General features: G+C 39.0%; 1 protein-coding gene across 1 annotated transcript; it reads left to right on the forward strand.

Moving 5' to 3' along the window:
• The first annotated feature begins 9032 nt into the window (after positions 1-9032).
• zgc:165507 (uncharacterized protein LOC561188 homolog) lies at positions 9033-23538 on the forward strand. The gene is made up of 5 exons (XM_053508668.1): positions 9033-9115; positions 16105-16337; positions 19868-20011; positions 20201-21004; positions 22434-23538. Exons 2-5 carry the CDS (start codon positions 16124-16126, stop codon positions 22673-22675), a joined length of 1404 nt encoding a protein of 467 aa, XP_053364643.1. The 5' UTR covers positions 9033-9115; positions 16105-16123; the 3' UTR covers positions 22676-23538.
• Positions 23539-24805: the final 1267 nt, after the last annotated feature.

The following is a 24805-nucleotide window of genomic DNA, read 5'->3' on the forward strand; positions in this document are numbered from 1 at the left end:
TCACACCTTTAAAAAAGTGACTCATTGGCTAGGAACTTGAGTACATCTTCATGCAGTCCTTCAAAAGATTGATGGAGCTCTGCCTTGACTGAGTCTACCACTATACAGTTCCTTTCCTTTGACCATGTGGTTATTGAGAAAACTCTGACTGTGTGAGCACTGCAGGAAATGGAGAATCGGTAGGCACTAAGGATCTTCAAGTTCCTGAGAAGGGCATCAGTTTGGGTGACAAGTTTCAAATACCTTTCGTCAATTCTCCATTTCAGCAGAGCTGCCAAAAACAAAGTCATATTTTTCATAAAGCCCATCTACGTCAATGTCTGACAAACTTCAGGCTGTCACTGCTTCGTAGAACTGCTCAAAGGGGGCATGTTTTAGTCTCAATTTAGGAATTTGGCTGTGGAAGCTCTGTTCAGAGAAATCTTGTCTGTTGCTGAGGTGTACTTGTGTGCCCTTTTGTGGACAGCATTGAAGTTGACCTTATGTCTCCAGGCCAGATCCGGAGTGAGCTCTTTTAGTTTGCTGTTAATAGTAAAGCCAAAGTAGTCCCTCTGTTTTCTTTCAAGTTGGATGTTCAGATTGCACATGAGCTGAAAGACTGAGGTGATGCAAAAAGGGTTAGCTTCTAATGCATAGAATGCTAAAGATAGTGAAGACCTTCAAAACATGACTGAGAGAAAAAAAGTCAAATTCATGCACATCACAGGCATGTTCCTCTACAAAACATTCCCACAGCACTTTACTCCAAAAGTAACAAGTTAGTGGTTCTGAGTACTTAACCAAAGGGCTTGGACAATGAAACTGAAATGCCTGGTTTTAGACCACAATCATCCATTAGTATGGTGTAGGGCCTCCTTTTACGGCCAATACAGCATCAATACGTTTTGGGAATGACAGATAAAAGTTATAGTGGCCAGGTCACTATGTGATGCTGGTGGAGGAAAACGTTTCCTGACTCGCTCCTCCAAAACACCCTAAAGTGTCTCAATAATATTTAGATCTGGTGACTGTGCAGTCCATGGGAGATGTTCAACTTCACTTTCATGTTCATCAAATCACTCTGTCACCAGTCTTGCTGTGTGTATTGGTGCACTATCATCCTGATACATGGCACCGCCTTTAGGATACAATGTTTGAACCACTGGGTACAAATGGTCCTCAATGGTTTGAATGGTTTGGTGGTCCTTGGCAGTGACGCGCCCATCTAGCACAAGCATTGGGCCTAGGGAATGCCATGATATAACATTCCAAACCATCACTGATCCATCCCCATGCTTCACTCTGGGCATGCAATGGTTTGGGTGGTACTCTTTTTTGGAGCTTCTTCACACTGTAACTTTCCCGGATGTGGGAAAGACCGTCAAGGTGGACTCATCTGAGAACAATAGATGTTTCACACATTGTCTACAGCCCAAGCTTTTCGCTGCTGCCACTATTGAAACCGACGTTTGGCATTGGCACGAACTCTGATATATCACCCATAATGTTGTGTGCATTGCAATATTTTACTCAAAATTGTGCTATTACTCTGCTAATTAAACCTTCAGACTCTGCTCTCACAAAATATTGCACTCATCCCACTGCAGGGACTTACAAAATTTATTTAGCTGGATCTTCTGGGTGGCTAAGGTGCTGAAAAAGACTGTAGGCTTTGAACACAACGTCAGCATTCAGTTTTGCTGCAGCAAATTTTCTTGATTTTTGCAAAAGTGGTGGAAAGTAATGAATTACATTTACTCGCATTACTGTAAGTAAGTAGATTTTTTGTGTTCTTCTACTTTTTAAAGTAGTTTTTAAAATTTGTCATTTTACTTTTACTTAAGTATGTTTTGTTTAAAGTATTGTACTACATTTTAAATCATATTCACTACTAAGGAAAAAAAAATAAATAAATGAAAAAAAAATTATAATAATGCAAATAATACAACGAGGAAGGAAAAAAAACTGCACCCCGGAAACCACTGCACTGATTAATTGCTACTTTTTACTTTTACTTGAGTAGGTTTTTATACGGGTAACTTTACTTGTACTTCAGTAAAAGTTCACTAATGTAACAGTACTTTTACTTAAGTACAAAATTGTATTACTCTCTCCACCTCTAAGTAACGTAGTTGGCTGAAGGAATGCTGTTTTGGGCCACATTAAGTTTTTGGAATACACTGTTGTGTCTGACATAATTAACAAAGACATTGTCTGCTGTGTAAGCAGACACATTTTTCAGTTCCAGACAAGCTGTGTCTAGCTCTGAGATTAACTGGGTGGCTATGGCTCCAGACGTCACATCACTGTCACTGTAAAAATCGAGCAGCACATGTTGAGCTCCCTTCTCGAAACTGAAATATCTAAGGATTATTGGAAAGCACTTGAAAAATGTAGATTTTTTTTTATGTAGTTTACATGGGTGTTTGTGGGGTAATACAGTACATTGGTACACAGTACTTGTGCTTTAGTTCTTTGCACAGCAGAGTGGTGATGTTCCACAGTGGGAAATAACTGGGTCAGCTCAGCAGTAGTGTTTTTATCATCAACTATAGTTGTTAATGGAGCAAAAATGATGTCAGTGAACAGATCTTGCATTATCCTTGTCTCATTCTGTAGCTGCATGCCGCTCTAACACACCTTTACCTCTGGCACTCAAATCAATGTCAATGCAGCAGAACTTGCAGAAAGCATCTTTGCAGCGTTCATCTTTGCTGCTTTTGCTGATAACCTAGTGTTCTGAACACCATGGAGATGTGAAGGGGGTCTTTCTTTTTTTAGCATATAAAAACTATTTTCTCAACAATAGACACTAATTTGCACAGTTGCACTCATCCATGTAGGCTATCTGAAAGAAAAAAAGGGTGGAATTTTGTGATGATGCATGTAAAATGGTGGCGAAGGGGTCAGAAATGGAAAAAAATACAGGAAAACCAGACTTTAGGGATAAAGTGGGAGAGAGAGAGAGAGAGAGAGAGAGAGAGAGAGAAACACATAGTCACATAACGGATAAGATTAATGAATACTTGCAGAGTGCAAGCAGGGATTCTGGCAGGGGTAGCTATGACAGCATAAATAAAGGAAAGAGGAAGAAGGATGCTCAGACATACTGTAAGGGCTCCCTGAGAAGTAAAGCAACCCAGGGAGTCAGGTCGCCGTCAACAAACCTCATTAAAGTGGGGGAAGACAGCATCCAAACACCATAAAATTCTATGCCATGACAGTTCTGCTACTTTACCTAAAGAAAACCCATTCACAAAAGGGCTGACTAAATAAATGAGTTTTTAGCCTAGACCTAAACATTTAGACTGCGTCTGAGTCCTAAACATTAATTGGAAAGCTATTTCACACTGTAAAAAAAAAAATCCAACTCGATAAATGTTGAATAAATTAATATTGTATTGTTGGTCCAACTTCTTACAGGGGTTTTTGTTGAGAGAATGGGTAACACTGTGTTCTTAAAAACACAAACTTCAAAGAATAAAAACAAAAAAAAAAATCAAGTTGAGCCAGCAGTTTACCTTCACTGAGATACAATCACATGATTTACGTGTTAAATGTTACGTGTTAGTTTGGCTTCAGAGGTGCTACTGTTAATCTATGAATGTTATATCGGTTAACTTATATGTATGAAAACTGAATTAAGTAAATACCTGGATAAAAAAAAACATGTAGCTACTCCTAAGAATGAAGAAGTATAGAAAATATCAAACCCATCTGTAGCCTTATATATATATATATATATATATATATATATATATATATATATATATAGTTAGTATATATATATATATATATAGGGAAAAAAAAAATATATATATATATAGTGTTAGAGGGGACTGTAGCCCTTGAGGTGACTATGCAACAACTGGGAAAAAAGTCTTTAAAAGTCAAATCTTTGCTAATTTTTAAAAAATTTTTATGATATTATAATATAAAATAATCAGTAAGATACTGATAAACTGCTGGTGTTATCCAAGTGTTTTATGCAGATCACTCTTTTAACTTTGACTAGTTTTGGAAGAATAACGTTTTTAGTAATGTTTGTGTGTTGGAGTATTATTAGGCCAACTTCTTTCTATGGAAAAACAATCATTTGAACCAACTACATCAATGGGCTACAATGGAAGACAATTTAGTTTTTTAAATAGATGAAAAGGTAACTTAGTTGGGCTAAGTCAACCCTACAGAAATATAATTAATTTTTCCTAAGAGTATCAAGTGTTAAGATGAGTCAACTTAAGATTTTTAACTGGATACATGTTGTGTCAATCAAACAGCAATGTGAAATATTTCAACTTGGCCAGCAAATTCTCTAAAAGTTGAGTAAACTTAATCTCTGCAACTTGTTACTAAACTTTTTATTTTTTTTACATTGAGGCGCCTTTCTGTTTTCACAGTGCATAACAGTTTGTAAGGAAAAGCTCTGGCTCATGCTTTAGTCTTAATTATACAATGTACCAACTAATAGCCTGCACCTTTTGAACAGCCCAGACATGGCGAATCATATAATACAATTATGCGTAATTGCATAAAAAGGGTGCAGACAGTAACAGATATAGCACCTGAGGCAGAGAAAGGGAGATTTTTACAATAAAAAAGGCTACTGTTAGCTAATTGCATGATCTCACCGCATTGGCACCAAACTAATATTGTTGGCAATAAAAGGGCCACTTGTCAGTGAGACTAATCAAGAAAAAAACCTTAAACACTTAAACTTGCTAGGGATCATAAAGATTTGGACTTTGGAGCAATGGCAAAAGGTCATGATTGATCCTATTTCATACCGATGGGTCAGGGTAAGATGGGAAGCACATGAAGCGATGCACCGATCATGCATAGTGTCCACTGTACAAGCCTCTGGAGACAGTGTTATGATCTGGTGTTGCTTCAGTTGCTCAGGTCTAGACTCAGCAACGTTATGGGGCAACAAAATAAAGTCAGCTGATGACCTGAATGCACTGAATGACCAGAATATCACATCTATGGAGTTTCTCTTCCCTGATGGCACGGGGATATTCCAGAACTCAAACTATGAAAGAGTGGTTCTGGGAGCACAAGAAATCAAATTCGCCAAACCACTCTGCCCCGTAATCAAAGCTAAAGTGTGCAACTTTTTTTTTTTGTTGGATTATTTTGAATCCTACATAAAAGCACACCACCTGTGTTGCCATATAAAATAGGATGTGTGTAACATATAAATATCTGTATTATTGGAAAATACATTTTCAACTGTGTTGACATACAAACATATTTAGGACTACTAAACCTAGATAACTTCCGAATGTCCTTTTAAATGGTTGGAAAGAACGAAGAAAGACCTCAGAAGTTGTTTATTACATATCAGTCTTATTTAAATAGCATAGAGGATATCTGAGCGTGATTAAGCCACATTGGTGCAGAAGGCTTACACAATGAAAGTTTGATGCTTTGATACAAATTGTGTGCTTGTGTCCGGAAGTGTATCACATGTAAATTATTGCAAAATAGGTTGCATGTTTACGTACATAATGTTTTGGTGTGAGTGTGTGTGGGAAGTTACTAAATCACTTAAGATTGAGGTTTGTAAACATTTACATCACAACTCTTCCTCAAGTAATACATTAAGTGTTACATGAAATCAGATACTGTATACTCTGATATATTGTAGATCCCAATGCATCACTACGTTGAGAAGTACCTTTGTACAGAGTAAGAGTTAGTTTACCAACATGTGCAATGTAGACGACCTATGTCGGTTAATAAAAAAATTATGCCAGAATATGTAGAATCAATGAATTATTTTTTATTATATATTCATGATGCAAATCACACATCAATTTTGATCAGGTTCATAATTTGCTTATGGCACCACATATGTTTCATAGCCCCACCTTTGTGGTTTTAAAGAGCAAATACAAAGAGCAAAAACCCATAATTTTCTTTCTTGTTCTATAAAAACAAACAAAGGGAAATTACAGAATGGATGTTTGCTCTTTGTATTTTCTCCTTAAAACCCCAAAGCTGAGGCTATGAAAGATATGTTTTGCCGCTTTTGTGGTTTTAAAGAGCAAATACTGTGCAAAGATTTTTTTTTCAAAAACAATGTTCTGTAAAAACAAACAAACAAACAAACAAACAAACAAATAAATAAATAACACTCAGTTAATGCACATCATTTATAATTATATTACACAAACTCTTATTCTGAAACAAGCCACATCATGGTTCCTTTATGTCCATGTATACCATAGTTCACTCTAGGGTATATAGTATACCATGTGCTGTTGCACTTTAAGTCTTTAATATATGTCTCATTCCAGTTCAGACTTATTGCTTACCAGGTGTCCTGGCACTTTTCAAATCTACCAACCACATGTTTTTCATTACCCACAGCATATTTAAATCTGTATGTTTGATGCTTCAGAAGTGGATGCAGTTTGCAGTCTGACTCAGAGTAGTGGTTTGGCGTATGTTTTCGTTCTCAGAGTAATGCACTTATATTCAAATTATGTGCCTTCCTGATTAAGTTATATACTAAAACATGATGTGTATATATACTGTATTACTGTAAAAGTGGTTTCCAAACCTTTCCTTGGAGGACAAACTGCCTGCACTGTCGCCATGCACATCCAGGGTACAGGTTCGATTCCCGGCCAGGTTTGATTCCCACCTCTGTGTGCATAAAGTTTGCATGTTCTCTCTGTGCTTGGTGGGTTTCCTCGAGGTACTCTGTTTTTTTCCCACAGTCCAAAGTCATGCAGATTAGGCTGATTGGCATTTCCAAATTGCCCATTGGGTGTATGTATGTGTGTACGCCCTGTAATGGATTGTCCAGAGTGTACACCGCCTCATGCCCCTAAGTCTCCTGGGATAGGCTCCAGGAGGCCCCCTGCGACCGTGTATACAGGATGAAATGGTATAGATGATGAGTGAGTGAGTGAGTGAGTGAGAGAGTGAGTGAGTAAGTAAGTAAGTGATTAAATAATGTTTGCTGGGACCTGAGAAAAGACTAAAATGTGCAGAGAAGGGGCTCTTCCAGGACCATAGTTGAGAATCTCTAAACCAATTGAATAAAATAATTGTTATAGAATCCAAAGAGCGAAAGTAATTTACACTGTGAGAAAGAAGCTAGGACATCGAGAAAAGTTTTACTTATCCAGATCTAAAGTACTATTGTTTTCTAGGGGTTTAACCCAAAGGAGCATTTAGTATTACTACTACCGTATCAGTGTATCAGGTTTTAGAAGTGGAGGTGCAGATTTAATTTACTGTAAAAAACAAAACAAAACAAAAAAAACAGAAAAGAACAGAAAAAAACAAATGAAATCTTAGTCTCTTAAACATCAGTCATGATCACACAGAGGATGGGGTATGCATACGACAGTCAGGAATGTCAAAACCCATACAACGAGAAATGAAACACAAAATCCAGAACCTAAATATTAATAATTATTATGTGAAACAAAAAAAAAAAATGTGTGAGTGACCAGAGAGGCATCTGCCTCGTTCATGTGAATGTGCTGTGGTTGATGGGAAATTTAGTTTTGCGGTACTCCTGACACACCGCACCTAACTAGGCCTGAAAAACCTGTTATTGTCAAAGGGATGCATACGAGTTGGCTCACAATAAAAATGACAAGCGGCATTTAATTCAACCCCTTACATTCTCTGAGCACTTCCTCATTAGTGAAGAAAGCAGACTAACCCTATTTCTTAAGAAGAGCTTCCTCTTCTTATCATTACTGCTTATCATTAGCACAAATAAAAAGAAATTCACATTTGATACCTGGATTAAGAAAGCTCTAACATAGCAGCTTGAAAAAATGTCACCTGAAAAATGTATACACGATTCAACAGGTGTTATACCGTATACAGTATGTGCCCTTTCTTAAACCTCAAATTGAATTATGGCAGCAATGTGTAGTATTATGTTTCCTCTAAAGATGTCAGTAGCTGCATAATCGTTGATGCTATCATGTGATCATCAGAAGAGAGGGGTATATTCCTTAGGCTGGAGTGTGTGTGGGTTTTTTTTGGCTATATATATATATATATATATATATATATATATATACACACACACACACACACACACACACACACACACACAAGACTGATCAGGAAAGGAGGAATCAATCAGTCAATTAATTAAACAAGAAATACATTATGTTTAAAAGTCTGAATATTCTGGTGTTGGCAGAATATTATATATATGGATACATGGTGTCTTTTAAGAAAGCTTGATCAAAGGTCCTGGTGTGTTTTTATTTGCCACAAATGGATACATTGTGTTTATAAACAGAAACCAGGATGCTGATCATGTATTTGGAGATGTGTAGTAGAGAAACGTTTATACACAGAATATTCTGCCAACTCCAGAATATTCAGACTTTAGTACTTAATATATTTTTGATTAATTGATTGATTCATCTTTTCCTGCTCAGTTTCATGATGTCAGCCATTTGCAAAAGTCACTCCTGACTTCTCTCTCTCCAGCTCCAGATTTCAGCTCCTTCAGTCATAATACCGGAGTGTATTTTTATTATTATTATTATTATTATTATTATTAATAATAATAATGATCATTCATATTGCAGTGATGGCATTATGTAGAGTTTTTTCAAGCTCTGATTGATAAAGATCTTAAACAGGAGCATTAGACTGGAGAGCAGAGAGGTTAAGAGTACTCTGTTGAGGACCTGTGGTATCTAACATTGTCCCTGCATTAGGTTGCATGTTTAAAGGAAACCCTTGAACAATAAGGTTTTTACATAGGATACTGTAACATTAATCCAAACACACTGAGCATATCATGTAGAGAGAGAGAGAGAGAGAGGGAGAGAGAGAGATGAGTAGACTTATAGGGGTTAGGAGGAAAAATCACTAAATGTCCCAAGACACAGTATGCACGCCCCTTCTCCACCCATCCATACAGCACTCTGCTATTGGGTCACACCTCACACTGGTCTGCTTAGCTAAGGCTTTGCTCTCGTCACGCACACATGCGCGCGCGCTCAGGGAAAGACGCGCGCGTCACAGCACACGTCACTGTCGCGCGCTGGAGACGGAGGCGTCCGAACAGAAAAGCGCGTCTCTGGACACAAGGTCAGTGGATAAGGAACGGACACGGGAACGGACCCCCAGACTTCACAGGGTAAGGGGAGGGGGGAGGGGAGGGGAGGCGGGTTCTTTTAAGGACGATAATCAAAGGTTCTGCTGTGTTTTATTTACCACAAATGGATACATTGTGTTTATAAACATCAAACAGGATGCTGAGGTGTGTAGGCTGTAGAAGGCGAAACGCTTGTTTGTGTGCGTGTGTTTATAATGACACTTGAGTTTATTATTCATTTATAAGAGACATGTCAGATAGTGTCACGTCAGACGGTTGATCCGGTTTACTCGCTGTGAACTGATGCAGGGACACACCGGATTGTTGCATCATTCTCATCCACCAATCATCTTCGAGCTCCTCTTCCATGTGTGCTTGGCTTATTTCATTATTTATCCCACAGACTACCAGTCTAACAGTGATGCTCTATGTGTGTGTGTGTGTGAGAGAGAGAGCTATAAATATCATGGATTTGGTCAGAAGGGCTCTTCATAGAGGGTTTGGCACTAGGAGAGATCTTCAGCCTAACCGTGTGGGTGTGTGGTGTGTGTGTGTGTGTCATGTGAAAATACTTACTGTGACACATGGAGGTTATACCTGTACAAATAAACACAGAATCATATATAAAGTTAATTATTAGGTACAAATGTTGATTATTGCTTCCATTACTAGAATAAATCCCAACAGACAGGTTTGCCTTGAGTGCGTAATTACTGAACGGCTTTCTCTTTTGTTAAGCCCTCCTCGCAACAAAGATGGTCAGTTGCCTAATCACGAGCTTGGTGACGGCTTCAGGTCATGCAGGACGTCAGACCGTCAGCCGTCGTGAAATACAGCACAACCGTCCTCAAGCATTTTGTCCCTTATAAATAATTTATTTACGCAGTTCATGGTTTTGAAATAAAAAAAATTTAGTATGTAAGGTTTAGCAATTAATACATATTTAATACCTAATTGACTTTAATTTAACAGTTGAAAGCGCAAAAAAAAAAAATCGCCTTGACATGGAATGACAGGGTTGTTCTCAACAGATCGTTAAACAGCATGATTATGTCTTTCAGAAGGCACAGGTCTACCAGGGCATGACATGGTTAATGGTTTACTATTCTCTTCAAATCGAACGAGAATTTTGTTAAGAGTAGAAAGCGGTATTTCAAGATTCCTAGCTTTTCGTCTCTGGGATAGTCCACCTGAATTTTCCAGCCATCAGAAAATTAGAAATGTTTTTGAAACATATATAAAGTATAATTTTTTCCCTCTTTCAGATATGCTTAAAAATAGGTTCAGTCTCCCCAAAAAGTTGTTATGAAGATGAAAAAATACTGGTGTATACATATTATCATACAACTATAGCGGCCTATTTAACTCTTGCATCTCTAGTTTAGGCTGATGCCGATATTACTGGAGCGGTTTATTTTACGCCAGTACGCCGGAGCCATGATCAGACTGTCTTTTTCATGTCTGATACGCTGGCCTCCCAGGAACTCCTTAACTGGCTCAAACATGTAAAAATGGCTTGGAGCAAGATCAGGACTGTACGGGGGATGTGGCAATACTTCCCAGTCGAGTTTCTGTAATGTGCAAGTGGTCTTAGTGAATGTTTGTGTGTACAGTCCCCATGAACAGATGCGTCTCTTCCGCAAGTTGGCGACATTTTAACAGTCGATTTTGAAAGATCAGGTGTTCCATTTGATGAATGTTCACAGGAACGACTACAGTGGCCTCTGAGTCACCTTATCCAGGATCATCATTTGTCCTTCTTTAAACGTTCGCAACATTCAAATGTTTTACTGCGGCTAAAATTCTGATCACTGTACCTGATGTCTTCTGTAACTGTCAATCGGATTTAGATCTTCATTTATTAGAGTTCATCACAATTCCCGGTTTGACTTGAACGGCCCTTGTAGAATTATTACTCAAGATTGAATTCTGATTAATTGAAATAGATTAAACTAGATTCATTAAACAAGTTAAATATGGCACGGTGGCTTAGCAGGTAGTATAGCGAGCCTGGGTTCACTTGATAGGTTGATCTGTCTGTGAAAAGTCGGTGCTTGTTCTCCTTTCCCATGAAGGTTTCCTCCAGGTTCTCTGGTGTTCTTCCACTTTCCAAAAACCATGGTGCCCTATAATGGAACTTTAGAGTTTTTTCCAGCCTCAAAACCAGTGGTCCTGTTATCCACTGGCACAATAAAAGTATAGCTCTATATAGACCTGCTCAAAAAACAACTCATGGCAATTTATTGTGATAAGAGATTCTACTATGAACATCGAAAGAATGACCAATCCCCCTAGCTCGGATCCTGGAACACTTCATCTGCTATTTACTCTTGTGATATGTGTCATGAATTACTGTTTTCCCAACAGTCATGTGGATTGTAGCGAGATTAGAATCACAGTCACATGCTGGCTAAACAGTTAGTTCATTGCTTTTCGAAGAATTCCCAAAGGTAATGGCATGCTTGGTCAGCCAATGGTCTGAGAAATCACCTTTCTAACCAGGTGACATTTAGAGGTTTAGTTAAGGCTGCGTCTGTAGGGTTGGGACGGCATTGAAATCTGGATTTGAAATAGTATTTTTTTTTTGCATATGCGATACTGTACTTTTAGTTATGTAATTAAATCTCAATAGCAGACATGCCAATAGGCTGACTAACTGAGCTGACTAAGAGCTGACTAACATGAATATTAAGTTGAACAAGAAGAGTCTGTTGGGTGGCATTACATTAGCTGATCACATTATGTCATGAAAATATTGTGGGTATTGATTATTAAAGTGATTCATGATACATTGGAAATCATGAAAGTCAGAGACAAACCGATATCTCTAATTTATGCACATTTCTTTACATTTTTTATTCTGTACAATCTGTTTTGCGACAATGTCCATTGTTAAAAGTGCAATATAAATAAAAATTGAATTGAATTGACAATTCACAGACATGGTGGGTTAGTGGTTAGTGGTTAGTGGCATTGTGGCCGTGCACCTCCAGGGTTCAGGTTCGATTCCTGTGTGCATGGGGTTGCATGTTCTCCCTGTGCTTGGCGGGTTTCCTCCGGGTGCTCTGGTTTCCTCCACAGTCATACACACATACAGATTAGACTAATTGGCGTACCCAAATTGCCCATAGTGTGTGAATGAGTGTGTGAGTGTGTATATGCCCTAAGTCTCCTGGGATAGACTCCAGGTTCTCCGCGACCCTGTATACAGGATAAAGCGGTATAGATGAGCAAGTGAGTGACTTTAATAGTTTCATCAAATTAGGTGTAGTATCGCAGACCTGGAAATGTTCAGTGAGTTTCTGATCACCATTAGGGAAGGCTCTGCTTGTGAAGTGTTTTAAACCTTACTGGTGTTTATATGAAACCTAAATGAGAAGTACGAGCGATCGTTGTCACTCTGTTATCCTGCTCTTCCTCTGAACCTGCTGAATCACTCAAAACAAGCAAGCACAGTGTTGAGAGATATTAAACAGCCATGTCATTAAAAACAGAGCGTGTCATTTTTTTGACCTAGAGAAAGAAGAGTGTGAAGTTGTGGTTAATATTAAAGCTGCAGCAAACAATAAGGCAATTTGTAAAGTCACACCTTTAAAGCGCAAGGTTATTGCTGAGGTTCTTGTTAAGGAGCACGAAAGTCAAAGAAAAACAAACAAACGAAAAACAAACACACTGTTGGTGCTTATATTACTAATACCCGAGTGTTAATTACTCTGCGAGCCTGGAAAACTCTTCACATAGTGAAGAGAAATAATGAAATAATGTTAGAGCATTTTAAAATTTGGTTACCCTTAAATGTAGAAAAAAATTAATTTATCTATAAATAAATTCACTTTCCAGAAAGAAATGCATTCACTTCCACTCCATAAACACACTGATCGTCTTAAGGTACGTTTGTTTACGAATAACATCCCAATTAAAGGGCACCTGCTATTAAAGAAAACGTTTTAAATAACTTCACATCATGTGAGTGTACAAACAAAAATGTGCAAGACGAAAAACAAACAAACAAGGAAACAAACCAACAAAAAAATAACACTTCCTGCATTTTGTTCTTTTTCATTTTTCATTTAAAGCTTGTTGAGGGTGTGGCTCAGCAGTAGCTCATTTACATAGACACTGGAATGAGTAAATGCTCACGAAGCACTAACATACCCATTTTGGGGAGCTCTGAGAACTGTGTTAACTTAAAATATGGGACCTTTAAGTTGAAATATGGGACCTTTAAGCTCTCTATTCTCTTTTTATATACCAGGATATGTTTATATTTATGTCATAAGCTACAGTATGTTAAGAGTCCTTGTGTAATGTCTATGCAATCTTTATAGAATTTCAGTAAGGGTTATCCAGAGCTGAAAGGCAGGCAAAGCCCTGTCTTCTTCCAAATGGATGACCTAATCAGTTAAAGATGGGAATCACCATTCAGCTCCCGATACGACAGTCCGGAATGAAATTGTAACCTTTATTTTTATGACAATTAACATCCATCATATCGATGGCCCCATCCATTTAGTTTCTAACGGGGTTTAGAATTCTGATCAGAGATTGAGACTGACAAAACAGCTTCCCGCACACAGTGTTACACATCTCTTACTGTTGTAATGTTACCTCCCTGTTTCATGTAGTCTCTGTCATAGTCTACTGTAAGGTGCATCATAGCTCCCTAATGACTGTAATATGCTGTTTTTACAGCATCCGAATTTGATCACATCTGCTTTCACAGAACAGATTTCAGACATTCAGTGTTTTTATTTTCTTCTTACCCTATAGCTTTCCGGTTTACTATTTCCGTAAACAAATACTGTTTTGTACATACACTCATCATGTTCCCTAGTAGTCCAGTGGTAAGAATGCAGTGCTCTCATCCAACCTTATCCAAACATCATGTAGTTAACGAGGTTCTGACGTCATTTCATCAAAGCAATACTGACAAATTAACTTCTTCAGTAGTTCTCAAATGTTTTCATAGTGCATTTTAGTTGACTTTGGAGCTCTAATGAGGTTATGATGTTTCACTCAATCACTCAAACCCAGGGGAAATTGGAGTCAATCGAATTGCAAAGCCAGCATCATGAAACAAATGGAATCATAACTGAAGTGTATTGTTACACCCCTTTGTCTGATAACATGTGAGCTTAACATCTTCATCTTCAGGCAACATCATTATTAACGCCAGACAATCCCAAGAAACTCTATGGTCATGAGTGGCTGCTGCTATTTCTACATTTGTTATCTTTACAGAAATACACTGCAGTTAACTTACTGGACTATCAGGTTAAAACAGTAATCATTTAAAGTATGGTTTGATTTGAAAACCCATGATACAGTTAGCACGCCCATTCGGTTGGCGGTTGTTAAACAACGAAGGTCATCCTTATCCAAACAAACGAGTTAGACAAACAGGATCATGCAATGTTTGTGTTCACACTAACTGCAGTTGATAGATGTATGAACCAGACTGTAATCTTTTAATAAATCTCTTACAGGTTGGATAATTTTAGAGACTAATATGAGTATTAGGCGGCATAGTGGCTTAGTGGTTAGCACTGTCGTCTTGCACCTCCAGGGTTTGGGTTCGATTCTGCCTTGTGGTCTGTGTGCATGGAGTTTGCATGTTCTCCCCGTGGTTGGTGGGTTTCCTCCGGGTAATCCGGTTTCCTCCAACAGTCCAAAAACATGCAAATTAGACCAACTGACATTCCTAAGTGTATATATGTGGGGGATAGGCTCCAGGCCCCACCCCACGACCCTGTATGCAGGATAAAGCCGTATAGACGATGTATATACATCGTGAGTATGAGTGAGTGAGTATGCGTATTACCTGGGCTTCATTAGTAGCATGTAACTTAGAGGCAAATCTACACATTATGTTTATTGAAATGTATCCAACATTATACACTTCCAGTCTTCACTGTGAGTGTTTGAGCTCGATGGACAAGATACATTCTATGCACAAAAGTGTAATAGTGTGTATATAGTTATATATAGTTATTCGTCCAACAGGTCCTGTAATACTGTAGGTCTCCTATACTCCTGATCACAGGGTATTGCATTACTTTTCTGCTATGCACTTGACTAATGCTTCCTCATGTCATTCTTCAGTTAAGCTGGTGCCAACCTGAAGGTTTTACTGGCTTGTTTAATCTTTATATAGGAATAATATTTCAGCTGCGAGAATCAGGTCACAAAAGCAGCCACTTGAGCTGGGCTAAACACACCTCAATCACACCTGGTCACAGGTGTGGGATTCATTATGTAATTATGTACTTATTGTTCACTTGATATGAGAGCCATGTGCATGGTAAGAGACGAGTCATGTGCGTCTCTTTGAGGTCCCCGGGTTATACATATACAGTATGTTTATTGTGTCTCTTTAAGACTGCAGCGAAAACAAATACTATAATGAATATGGTTAATATGCATTAGACATCCATCCTCTATGAAGTTTGGGAAGACTGCACTTGTTTTGTATTTTGTAAGCTTTAAATTACGTCATGCAGCACGGTAGTCTCCTCGCAACTCGAGAGTCCGGGTTTCCTTCCTGGCCATGTTCGATTCCCGCCGCTGTACAGTATGCATGAGGTTGCATGTTTTCCCTGTACTTGGTGGGTTTCCTCCCCGTGCTTCGGTACACTGCTCATTTACAGCAGTTGGCCAGTGACAGCTTTGGCAAAAGATTAGCTATAATTGCAGGGTATTATATGTAATGAGACCTGTGCATGTAGTAATCATAGCCATTTGTATTGTATTTTTAGGCATTTTATGCGCCATGTACTGTATACCTGAACAGTTGTCTTTACAGTCACTTGTCCAGTTGTGTTTGGCTGCATGCTTAGCCCAGGCAAAAGAGGGTTAGAAATAATAAAAAGCATATTCTAAGGTAATATTTTATCATCATAGTCACGGCGGGTAGAGTGTTTTTTTAATCTATTTACATCATCTGTTTTTTTGTTTTAAACAGACTGCAGTGTAAATATAAAGAAACCCTTATGCTCTTTCATCTCATGACAGTACTCTTCTCCATCCTTTAGGAACAGACCAGGATTTACAATGGCGCCCCCTGCTGGAGCTCAAACTGTGCCCCCTCCGGATGGAGGCTGGGGCTGGGCTGTGGTGGTTGGAGCCTTCATCTCTATCGGCTTCTCCTACGCTTTCCCCAAAGCAACTACTGTTTTCTTCAAGGACATTCAGAAAATTTTCGACGCATCATACAGCCAAGTCGCCTGGATCTCCTCTATAATGCTGGCTGTCATGTATGCTGGAGGTAAAAAGTGCAAAGGGAAAATGAAGGGGGTGAATTCCAAAGACAAGGAAGTCCTTGCGGGTTTTTACTTTTGACCGCAAGTCTGTATGTTTGTAAGGGGCCGAAATGTAAAGCAGTTCGCCATCGCTCTGATATTTCTGCTTTAGTAGTGCTGATGTCATAATGTGTAAGGGCGCTTTTGATCTACTAAGGATTATTTATTTATTTATTTATTAGGGCCCAAGCACTATGACATCAGCATGGTGACAACATGACAATGACGTCATGGCCATCGCTCTGATAAAGCTGTTTTAATAATGCTGATTTCATAAAGGTGCAAGGGCCCTCTTGTTCTACTAAGGATTATTATTATTAGGGCCCAAGCACTATGACATCAGCCCTATGATGTCATAGTGTGTGAAGAGCCCTAATGTTTTTCAAAGGCTTTTTGGGGGTCTTAACATGTTTAAAAACTCATAAAAACTGCCAGTCACAACAAAAACAAAGAAATGACGAGGTGCGGGAGAAATTGTGGTCGTGAATTTACATCATTAAAAGGAAAAAAGGTCAGGCTGCTAAATCTAATGTTTGGGACCGGTTCTCAGAAATAGTTGCGGCAGGAGTCAACAGCAGTATAAACTACGTGAAGTGCAATTCGTGTAAAAAAATTATACAAACACGAGAGCCACAAAACAGGCACTTCCAGCATGTCAAGACATATTTAAGGTCCTCTAATAATGTGTATCATTATCTTGTTATTAAATATGACCTGATTTATCGTTCATATTCATAATCATATGTTGTTGGCAGTTTACAGGGCGATGTTTCCAAGCACTTTTAGGCTGTTTTCATTTGAATTACACTGCCTAGTATGTCTGTTTAATGGTCGCAGGGCGGGGCGGGTTGTAAAAATAGATACAGTGGTGCAGGGCGGGCTGGGGCGGGCCAAATAATTTCATGAAAGCAGGACTCACGGGTTGGAATAATACCCGACCCGCGCATCACTAATAGTCTGGGCCTCAGGCATGGCTCTAGTAGGCCCCAGGGGCCCTCACACTAGATTTTGCTGCATAACTCATACACACTAGCACGTATGCAAACAAAACCTGGTACACATTTAGAACTCATTGAGCTGAACAACTTTCAAACTGCATGTCCTGGGCTCAGCAGAAAGTCAGTTATTTTGGTTCATTTGCAAAACGCACCTATTGGAATTTAATACACTCTTCTTAGGGAATTTATGCGATTGCCACAAAACAAGCCCGCAGTATGTGATCTCAAAGTGTTGAAGGATTTTAGATTTCTCAAACGGGTCAGCCATGGCGATGCCTTAAATTGTAGTCCAATGCCTTAACCACTGCTATGATCAAGCCTCTGGAGACAGTTTTATGATCAGGGGTTTCTTCAGTTGGTCAGGTCTAGCCTCAACAACGTTATGTAGTAATAAAATGAAGTTAGCTGACGACCTGAATGTACTGAATGATAAGAATATCACATCTACAATTTCCCCCCCCCTGACGGCACGGGATTATTCCAGGCCTCAAATTGTGAAAGAGTGATTCTGGGAGCATGAGAAACCATTTTCCTTGAACTGGGCACCACATTGTGTGCTGCAATTAAATCTTTTATTTTGCAGCCAGGCAGTATATTTTACACTCTGCTGGTGTAAAATATATATTCATTAATTTTTTTTGCTTGAAAATGTTATATAAATCATGTCTTAGGTTCATTACAGATGCATATTAATAATGGATAGTTTTGTGCCAGACAAGAGCTGACACTGTTGTGCATCTAGAATATCACCAAGCAACATGCTTTAATTGATGTTTAAAATATGCCAGTGCATCAGTGTGCAACGAGACATGTAATGCAGATATTCTAGTCCTGGCTGGACAGAACGGCCTGTTGTCTCACATGTACTGACCTGTTCCTTGTCTTCTTAGTGTCATCTGCATTCATAGTGAAATTATCCAGGTGTGACGCTCCTCACTGACCTCCTGCCACAGATGGATGGAATTAAACATGACACAAGCTCATGCTTGTCCTTTGATCATTAGTGAGAATCATCATTTATGTTTTAGATCAAGGAGGATATTAAGCCCTAATTAAATTGAGCATATTTTGCATATTTTATTACCAGGTAGTTGTATTTAGGAGCTGTGAACGAGCCTTACGTTTGTTACTGCTTTCATTAAACGCTGGAAAATGAAGATCTGTGTGATATTATAAGCCTTTAATAGCAGGGATCACTTGAGGCGCTGGGTGTCCCAGCTGCACACTGAAGTCTTGTCCTCACTGCTCCCGGTGAAACTCTCCAGCTGCTGTACATGCTAATAAGGAGTTCGTGATAGGTGAAATGTATGTGGGGCAAATTAAGTGAAGCAGCAGCCCATTTAACCTCATTTCAAATAGCAAGCACGTTTTTCCTAAATAGGTATTAACACGTCTCAAGACACTCCTTGGGGCAGTAGCAATAATGTTATTATTGTAATATTCCCTTGTTCACTTTGAATTGTATTTTACAGAAATTGTGTGGGTGACTATAATGAGGGTACTCTCATACCTACCTAGGACAGTTATGGTATTTTATTCGCCTGAAAAAACTGCAGGACATCTTCAGGACTATGGAAACTAGAGCCCTATTAAAGTTGTATATTCAGGACACACTGAAGGTTTTAAAATGAAAAATGGCTTTAGGGCTAATTTTAAGCCCCTAAAATAATTTTATTGAAGATGGTATAAAAACACTTTAAAGAGACTCTTTATGCAAAATCTTACTTTTTTGATTTTTAGAAATTCAGAAAGATCTTCAACATGCGCGTAAACAATAAAAATTAAAAGAAAGAAAAATTCCTGCTTTTTGTATTTTTTTCCACTATTTTGTTTTAGCTTAACCAAGTCAATTAGTTTTTCCCCTTTCATGTGTGACCTCATATAAGCAGAGCCCCTCCCCCAGCTTGTTGCTTTAACTTCACCAGGCTCTCATAATAGTTGTAAAATACTGTTGAATATTCGTTCCTTACATGAAACACAGGAAAACACTGATTAGCATGTTGCTAGCATTATGATAACTATATTAGCATGTAGCTAGCAACATGCTAATCATGTTACTATCATGCTAGCAACATGCTAACATGGGGGTGGGCTTATTTTACTCAGGCAACCAATCAGTCTCTCAGGATCAATTGGAAAGCTGTCAAGCCACACCCCTTAGGCCTGAGTTTGGCCAAGGCAAGCACCACTCACATTTTCTTCGTAAAATGTACCTCTAGTTATAAAATACTGTTGGATATTCGTTCCTTACATGAAACACTGGGAAAAGTGAATTAGTGTAAGAGGGGATTATATAGAGAAATATGTTTTTCCCTGTTATTCTACACAAACAAAAGTCCCAGTTTGACTCGAACATTCTTTGTAAATTAATAGTTCTGCTAGTAAACAGTAAATAACTGTCATTTCTCAGAAAACAGCATGAAATAGAATTTTCTGCCTTATCCAGAGAAAACATTTAATTTCTGTTTGCAATGTTCTGTTTGAATTGTTTATTTCAGGCCCTATAAGCAGTATCCTTGTAAACAAATATGGCAGCCGGCCAGTAATGCTAGTGGGCGGAGTCCTCTGCTCCATCAGCATGATCGCTGCATCGTTTTGCAACAGTGTCGTAGAGCTATACATCTGCATCGGCGTAATCGGGGGTGAGTGGATAAAAAATACATGCTGTGTTAATTATGTTAAATAACTTTTAAAAAATGTAACAATAAACAGCAAGAACAATGTGATCTTGTAGTGATTTTGCAATCGGTGTATATATGACATAATGATAAGTCATTAAAATGTTTAGTGGTTCATTGATTTCTGCACTAACTATTCTCTCCCTCCCAAAGGTTTTGGTCTTGCCTTCAACCTCCAGCCAGCCTTGACCATGATCGGCAAATACTTTTACAAAAAGCGTCCCATTGCTAATGGCTTGGCCATGGCAGGGAGCCCTGTCTTTTTAAGCACTCTAGCTCCCCTAAACCAGTACCTCATCAACGCTTACGGCTGGAGAGGCAGCTTCCTTATTCTCGGGGGGCTTTTGCTCAACTGCTGCGTGGCTGGATCCCTTATGAGGCCACTGCCCCAGCCTTCGACAAAGAACGATGCCAAGAATGATGATGAAGAGGTTCAAACCACTAAGACAGAGAAGCCTACAGCGTGGCAAATTATCAACAAATACCTTGACTTGTCACTTTTCAAGCACCGGGGCTTCCTCATCTACCTTTCAGGAAACGTCATTATGTTTTTAGGCTTCTTCGCCCCTATTGTCTTCCTTTCTCCGTATGCCAAGGACAACGGAGTAGATGAGTACTCAGCAGCCTTGCTGCTCTCTATCTTGGCTTTTGTGGACATGATTGCTCGTCCCTCCATGGGACTGTTGGCCAACACACGCTGGGTGCGGCCGAAGATCCAGTACTTTTTTAGCTTTGCTATTCTCTATAATGGTGTGTGCCATGTGCTATGCCCACTGGCTCAGACCTACACCGGTATGGTGGTGTACGCTGTTTTCTTTGGGTTTGCGTTCGGCATGGTGAGCTCAGTGCTCTTTGAGACACTCATGGACCTGGTAGGACCTCAGAGATTCTCAAGCGCTGTGGGCCTTACCACGATTGTTGAGTGCTGCCCAGTGCTCATTGGACCACCACTGGCAGGTAAGACATGGTTCGTCAAAGATGTGCTATATTGTTCTTTATTATTAACATTTTTAATCCAGAAATTAGGTACTGTACAGAAGTTGGTAACCATTCCATAACCAGTCATGGGTTTGATTAAACCAATCATTTGCACTGCCATTCACTATTACTGTACGTACTTGCACTAGGATTACTCACATTAGCATCTGTTACCAAATATATTAACATTATTAACACACACTAAACTACATTTATCCTTTACCATTGGCGCATGATTCTTGTGACAGATTTATCATCACACGCTTCATGTTAAGATTTTCGTTCATTGGTGATTTGGTTCATTGGCACTTTTTGTAAGTCGCTCTTGATAAGAGCGTCTGCCAAATGCCTAAATGTAAATGTGATTTACTTGGAGGAACCAAAATACGTCCGCATCCGGGAGTGGCCTTTTTTCACTCACTTATTCAGTATGCTGGTTATCCTGTTCAGGGTCACAGGGAAGCCTGGAACCTATCTCAGGGTCTCAGAGCTCAGGGCTGGGTACACCCTGGATGGCGGGGCCAATACACTGCAGAGCATACAAGAATACACACACTCACACACTTGGAAATGCCAGTTCTAATGCCTAATCTTCATGTCTTTGGATTATGGGAGGAAACCAGAGTACAGGGAGTAAACCCACCAAGCATGGGGAGAACATGCAAACTCCACACACACAGGGAATCGAACCCTGACCATGAAGGTGCGAGGCCAGAGTGCTAACCACTAAGCTACTGTGCTGCCAGATACTTCATTGCGTGAAATCTACAGGAAATTGTAACAACGCGGGTCTCACAAGGGGCAGAACTGCGTAAAAAAGTGCGCAGGTATCAGGACACTTAAATAGACACGTCGCCCCGTTCACACTGATTGTCTCTGCGGCGGCGTTTCTATTTAAGTGTCCCGATGCCCGCGCAGTTCGTGCGATCAGTAGGTAGCACCAGTAAAGGTATCAGGGCCAAAGAAAAAGACACAATGTTGAGCAAGCCAAGACAAAGGCGAAAGACCCAGCCTTGTCTTAATTAGAAGTCAGCGTGATGGAGAGTGAAAGAGAGCAGCTCTAAGTGCACAGTGTAAAAACACACAGCAATAACATGCAGTATAAATCCTCGGTGAGGGCGAATGCCCTGCGAGGATATAAGTTTTTATTTTTTATTTTCCAGAGCCCCGGCCGGTCTCGCGCAGACAGTGGACCTCTGTTTATTTCGTGTTTTCAGGTTTCTTTGGTTTCCTTTTAGTTCCTGATTACTAATCAGGCAAGCAGGAAGGTCTTCCCGTGTCATGAGCACTCTCCCTAACACTTATTTCACTGACCCCATGCATAACAGAAATCAGCCGATCATAAGTAATACATAACTCATTTAGTGCTTAAACAATAACAGTACCTCCCACTATTGTTGCCTTACAGGAAAACTATTGGATGTTACTAAGAACTACAAGTACATGTACATTAGCTGTGGCTGTGTGGTCATCTTCGCCAGCATCTGGCTCTTCATCGGCAACTTCATCAACTACCGTCTGCTGGAGAAAGAACGCAAGCAAGAGGAATACAGACAAGCAGAACTTCAAGAGCCTGACAATGATCCCAGCGGTACAGGAAAGGGCCAGGAATCTGACGAGCTCAATGGGAAACTGGACGATTCTGTGTAAAGAGAAAGGAACATTTAAACTTCTTCCAAATAAGATCTGGGCAACACCTCACACATATGTCCGGAGCAGAAGCAAAGAATGTCTTGCCGGGTTGAAGTAACAGACGACTGCCAAAGCAAACCATGACTGCTGTGAGGGGACCAGTAGCGTAGTGCTTAGATAAATTATTTAGATGGGGGTCAAGGAATATGGACGGCAGAGCATACAGGAGTAGGATGAGTTAGACCACAGATACCACAGATACACCTTTCTATGATATTAGGACTTAGTTTAAAGCCATTATATTAATGTTTCAGCTCAGGAACTGATCGAAATCTGTCTAACGATTTCAGAAAAACCTAAATAACTCTGCCAGATTGAGACTTTTCAGCACCGTGTTTAGTTATTTGCTCAAAAAGCTGATTAACCAGCGACACTTCTGTGAGCTGCATGCCCATATCTGCTGCACTATAATTTATATTCTGTGTAGTCAATACACCAAGACTGAATGTAAATCATTATGCATGTATTATTATTATTATTATTATTAACATGGGCCTTATAACACTTCTGACCAAAATGTTTAAATTTTTGCTAGGGATGATCACATAAGCCTCTATATATCATATAACCTTTAGTTTTCTGCTGCGGTATATACAGGGAAAGTCATATGCTATTATTCTATGGACAATGCTATTTTTTTAGGTAATGTAAATGTGCGAAAGTATTTACATATTAGGTATTGCCTTAAATGTAAATAATACAACTAACCACCTAAAGCCTGTATATAGAGAGCTTCCTACAGTATATGATATGTGTGTGTGTATATATACGTACAGGGTGGGTGAAAATTAACTAGGCAATATTTAATGGATCTCACAGTATCACTGGAGTCATGATTTCTTTATTTTTCATTTTCTGACTTTATCTCCAAAACATCTAACATGGGTTGTCCCTCTAATGAACTCATTCTTGACCCTATCTATCCTTGTTACTCCCAAAGAGAACCTCAACATCTTCGGCTCTGCTAGCTCCAACTCTGCCTCCTGTCTTTTCTTCAGTCTCTAAGCCGTAGATCATCGCTGGTCTCACCACTGTCTTGAACACCTTTTCTTTCATTTTTGCTGATACTTTTTTATCACATAACACACCTGACACTTTTCTCCACCTGTTCCAACCTGCCTGTTCATGCCTATTCCTTTTCACACACTATGTTGCTTACTTTCTTTGCTCTGGAACGTTGACTCCAAGTACTTAAAACCATTAGGTCCCTCTCATTCACACACATGTATTCTGTCTTGCTACGAATAATAGCGATTTTTTCCTCCATCTGTTCCCTGCAGTCTCTAAATTGACTAGGATTTCATATTTCAAATTAGATTTAATACGTTTGTATTAGAAATATGGACTTTTATGCCTAGTTACTTTTTACCCACCCTGTAGTATAAGATTAGTAATTCCACATCGGTAAAAAATCAACTTGAATATTAACAAATGCATCCTGTTTATTTATAATTTAGTATTCATGACATTATTTAACATGTCTAACGAATATAACTGTTGTTAATCAGTAGTGGTAGAAACGTAGTGAGATTGACTATACTTGAATAATATTCAGGATCAACTTTAAACGTTGGTTTCAACACCAACACAATAACCACACACGAGTATTATGATTAACAATGTGTCGTGATTAAAATGTTTTGTTTATCAAAGTGACATACTTAAATGTGTTTGAAATAATTGATTTCAAAAATAGTGGCTGCGTTAAGGGTCCAAGTATTGTGAATGTCAAATGTTGTCCCCAGAGAGAGTCGTTATAGAAAACATTACATTAAAATTCAGCACAGGTGTTCAAAGTTCAAATTATAACAACTTTAAAATCACAATAAAAAAAAATATATAGAAAAAAAAAATTTAACATACCAAAAAGAATGTACATTGAGTTGGTTATGTACATATTCCTGTTACTGTACTGGTTACTTGGTTACTGTATTGAGTAAATACCCTACTGTACCGTCTGTGTGTATCAGCAAAGATCGAAATTTATGTTTTCCCCATCTTCAGCTGTTCAGTTGTTTAAGCCCGTGTCCAGATGCTTGTTAGAGGCTTTTTCCTTTACTGAAATGTTCTGAACAAACTAGAGTCTGA

The sequence above is a fragment of the Clarias gariepinus genome, chromosome 12 (assembly GCF_024256425.1).
Source record: "Clarias gariepinus isolate MV-2021 ecotype Netherlands chromosome 12, CGAR_prim_01v2, whole genome shotgun sequence".
Taxonomy (NCBI): Eukaryota; Metazoa; Chordata; class Actinopteri; order Siluriformes; family Clariidae; genus Clarias; species Clarias gariepinus.

What these genes read in the sequence shown, in the direction of transcription:
- zgc:165507 (XM_053508668.1), top strand. Translation starts at nt 16,124, where the DNA reads ATGGCGCCCCCTGCTGGAGCTCAAACTGTGCCCCCTCCGGATGGAGGC. An exon ending in CTGCATCGGCGTAATCGGGG is followed by an intron (nt 20,012 to 20,200) that starts GTGAGTGGATAA and finishes TCCCTCCCAAAG; the next exon opens with GTTTTGGTCTTGCCTTCAAC. An exon ending in CATTGGACCACCACTGGCAG is followed by an intron (nt 21,005 to 22,433) that starts GTAAGACATGGT and finishes GTTGCCTTACAG; the next exon opens with GAAAACTATTGGATGTTACT.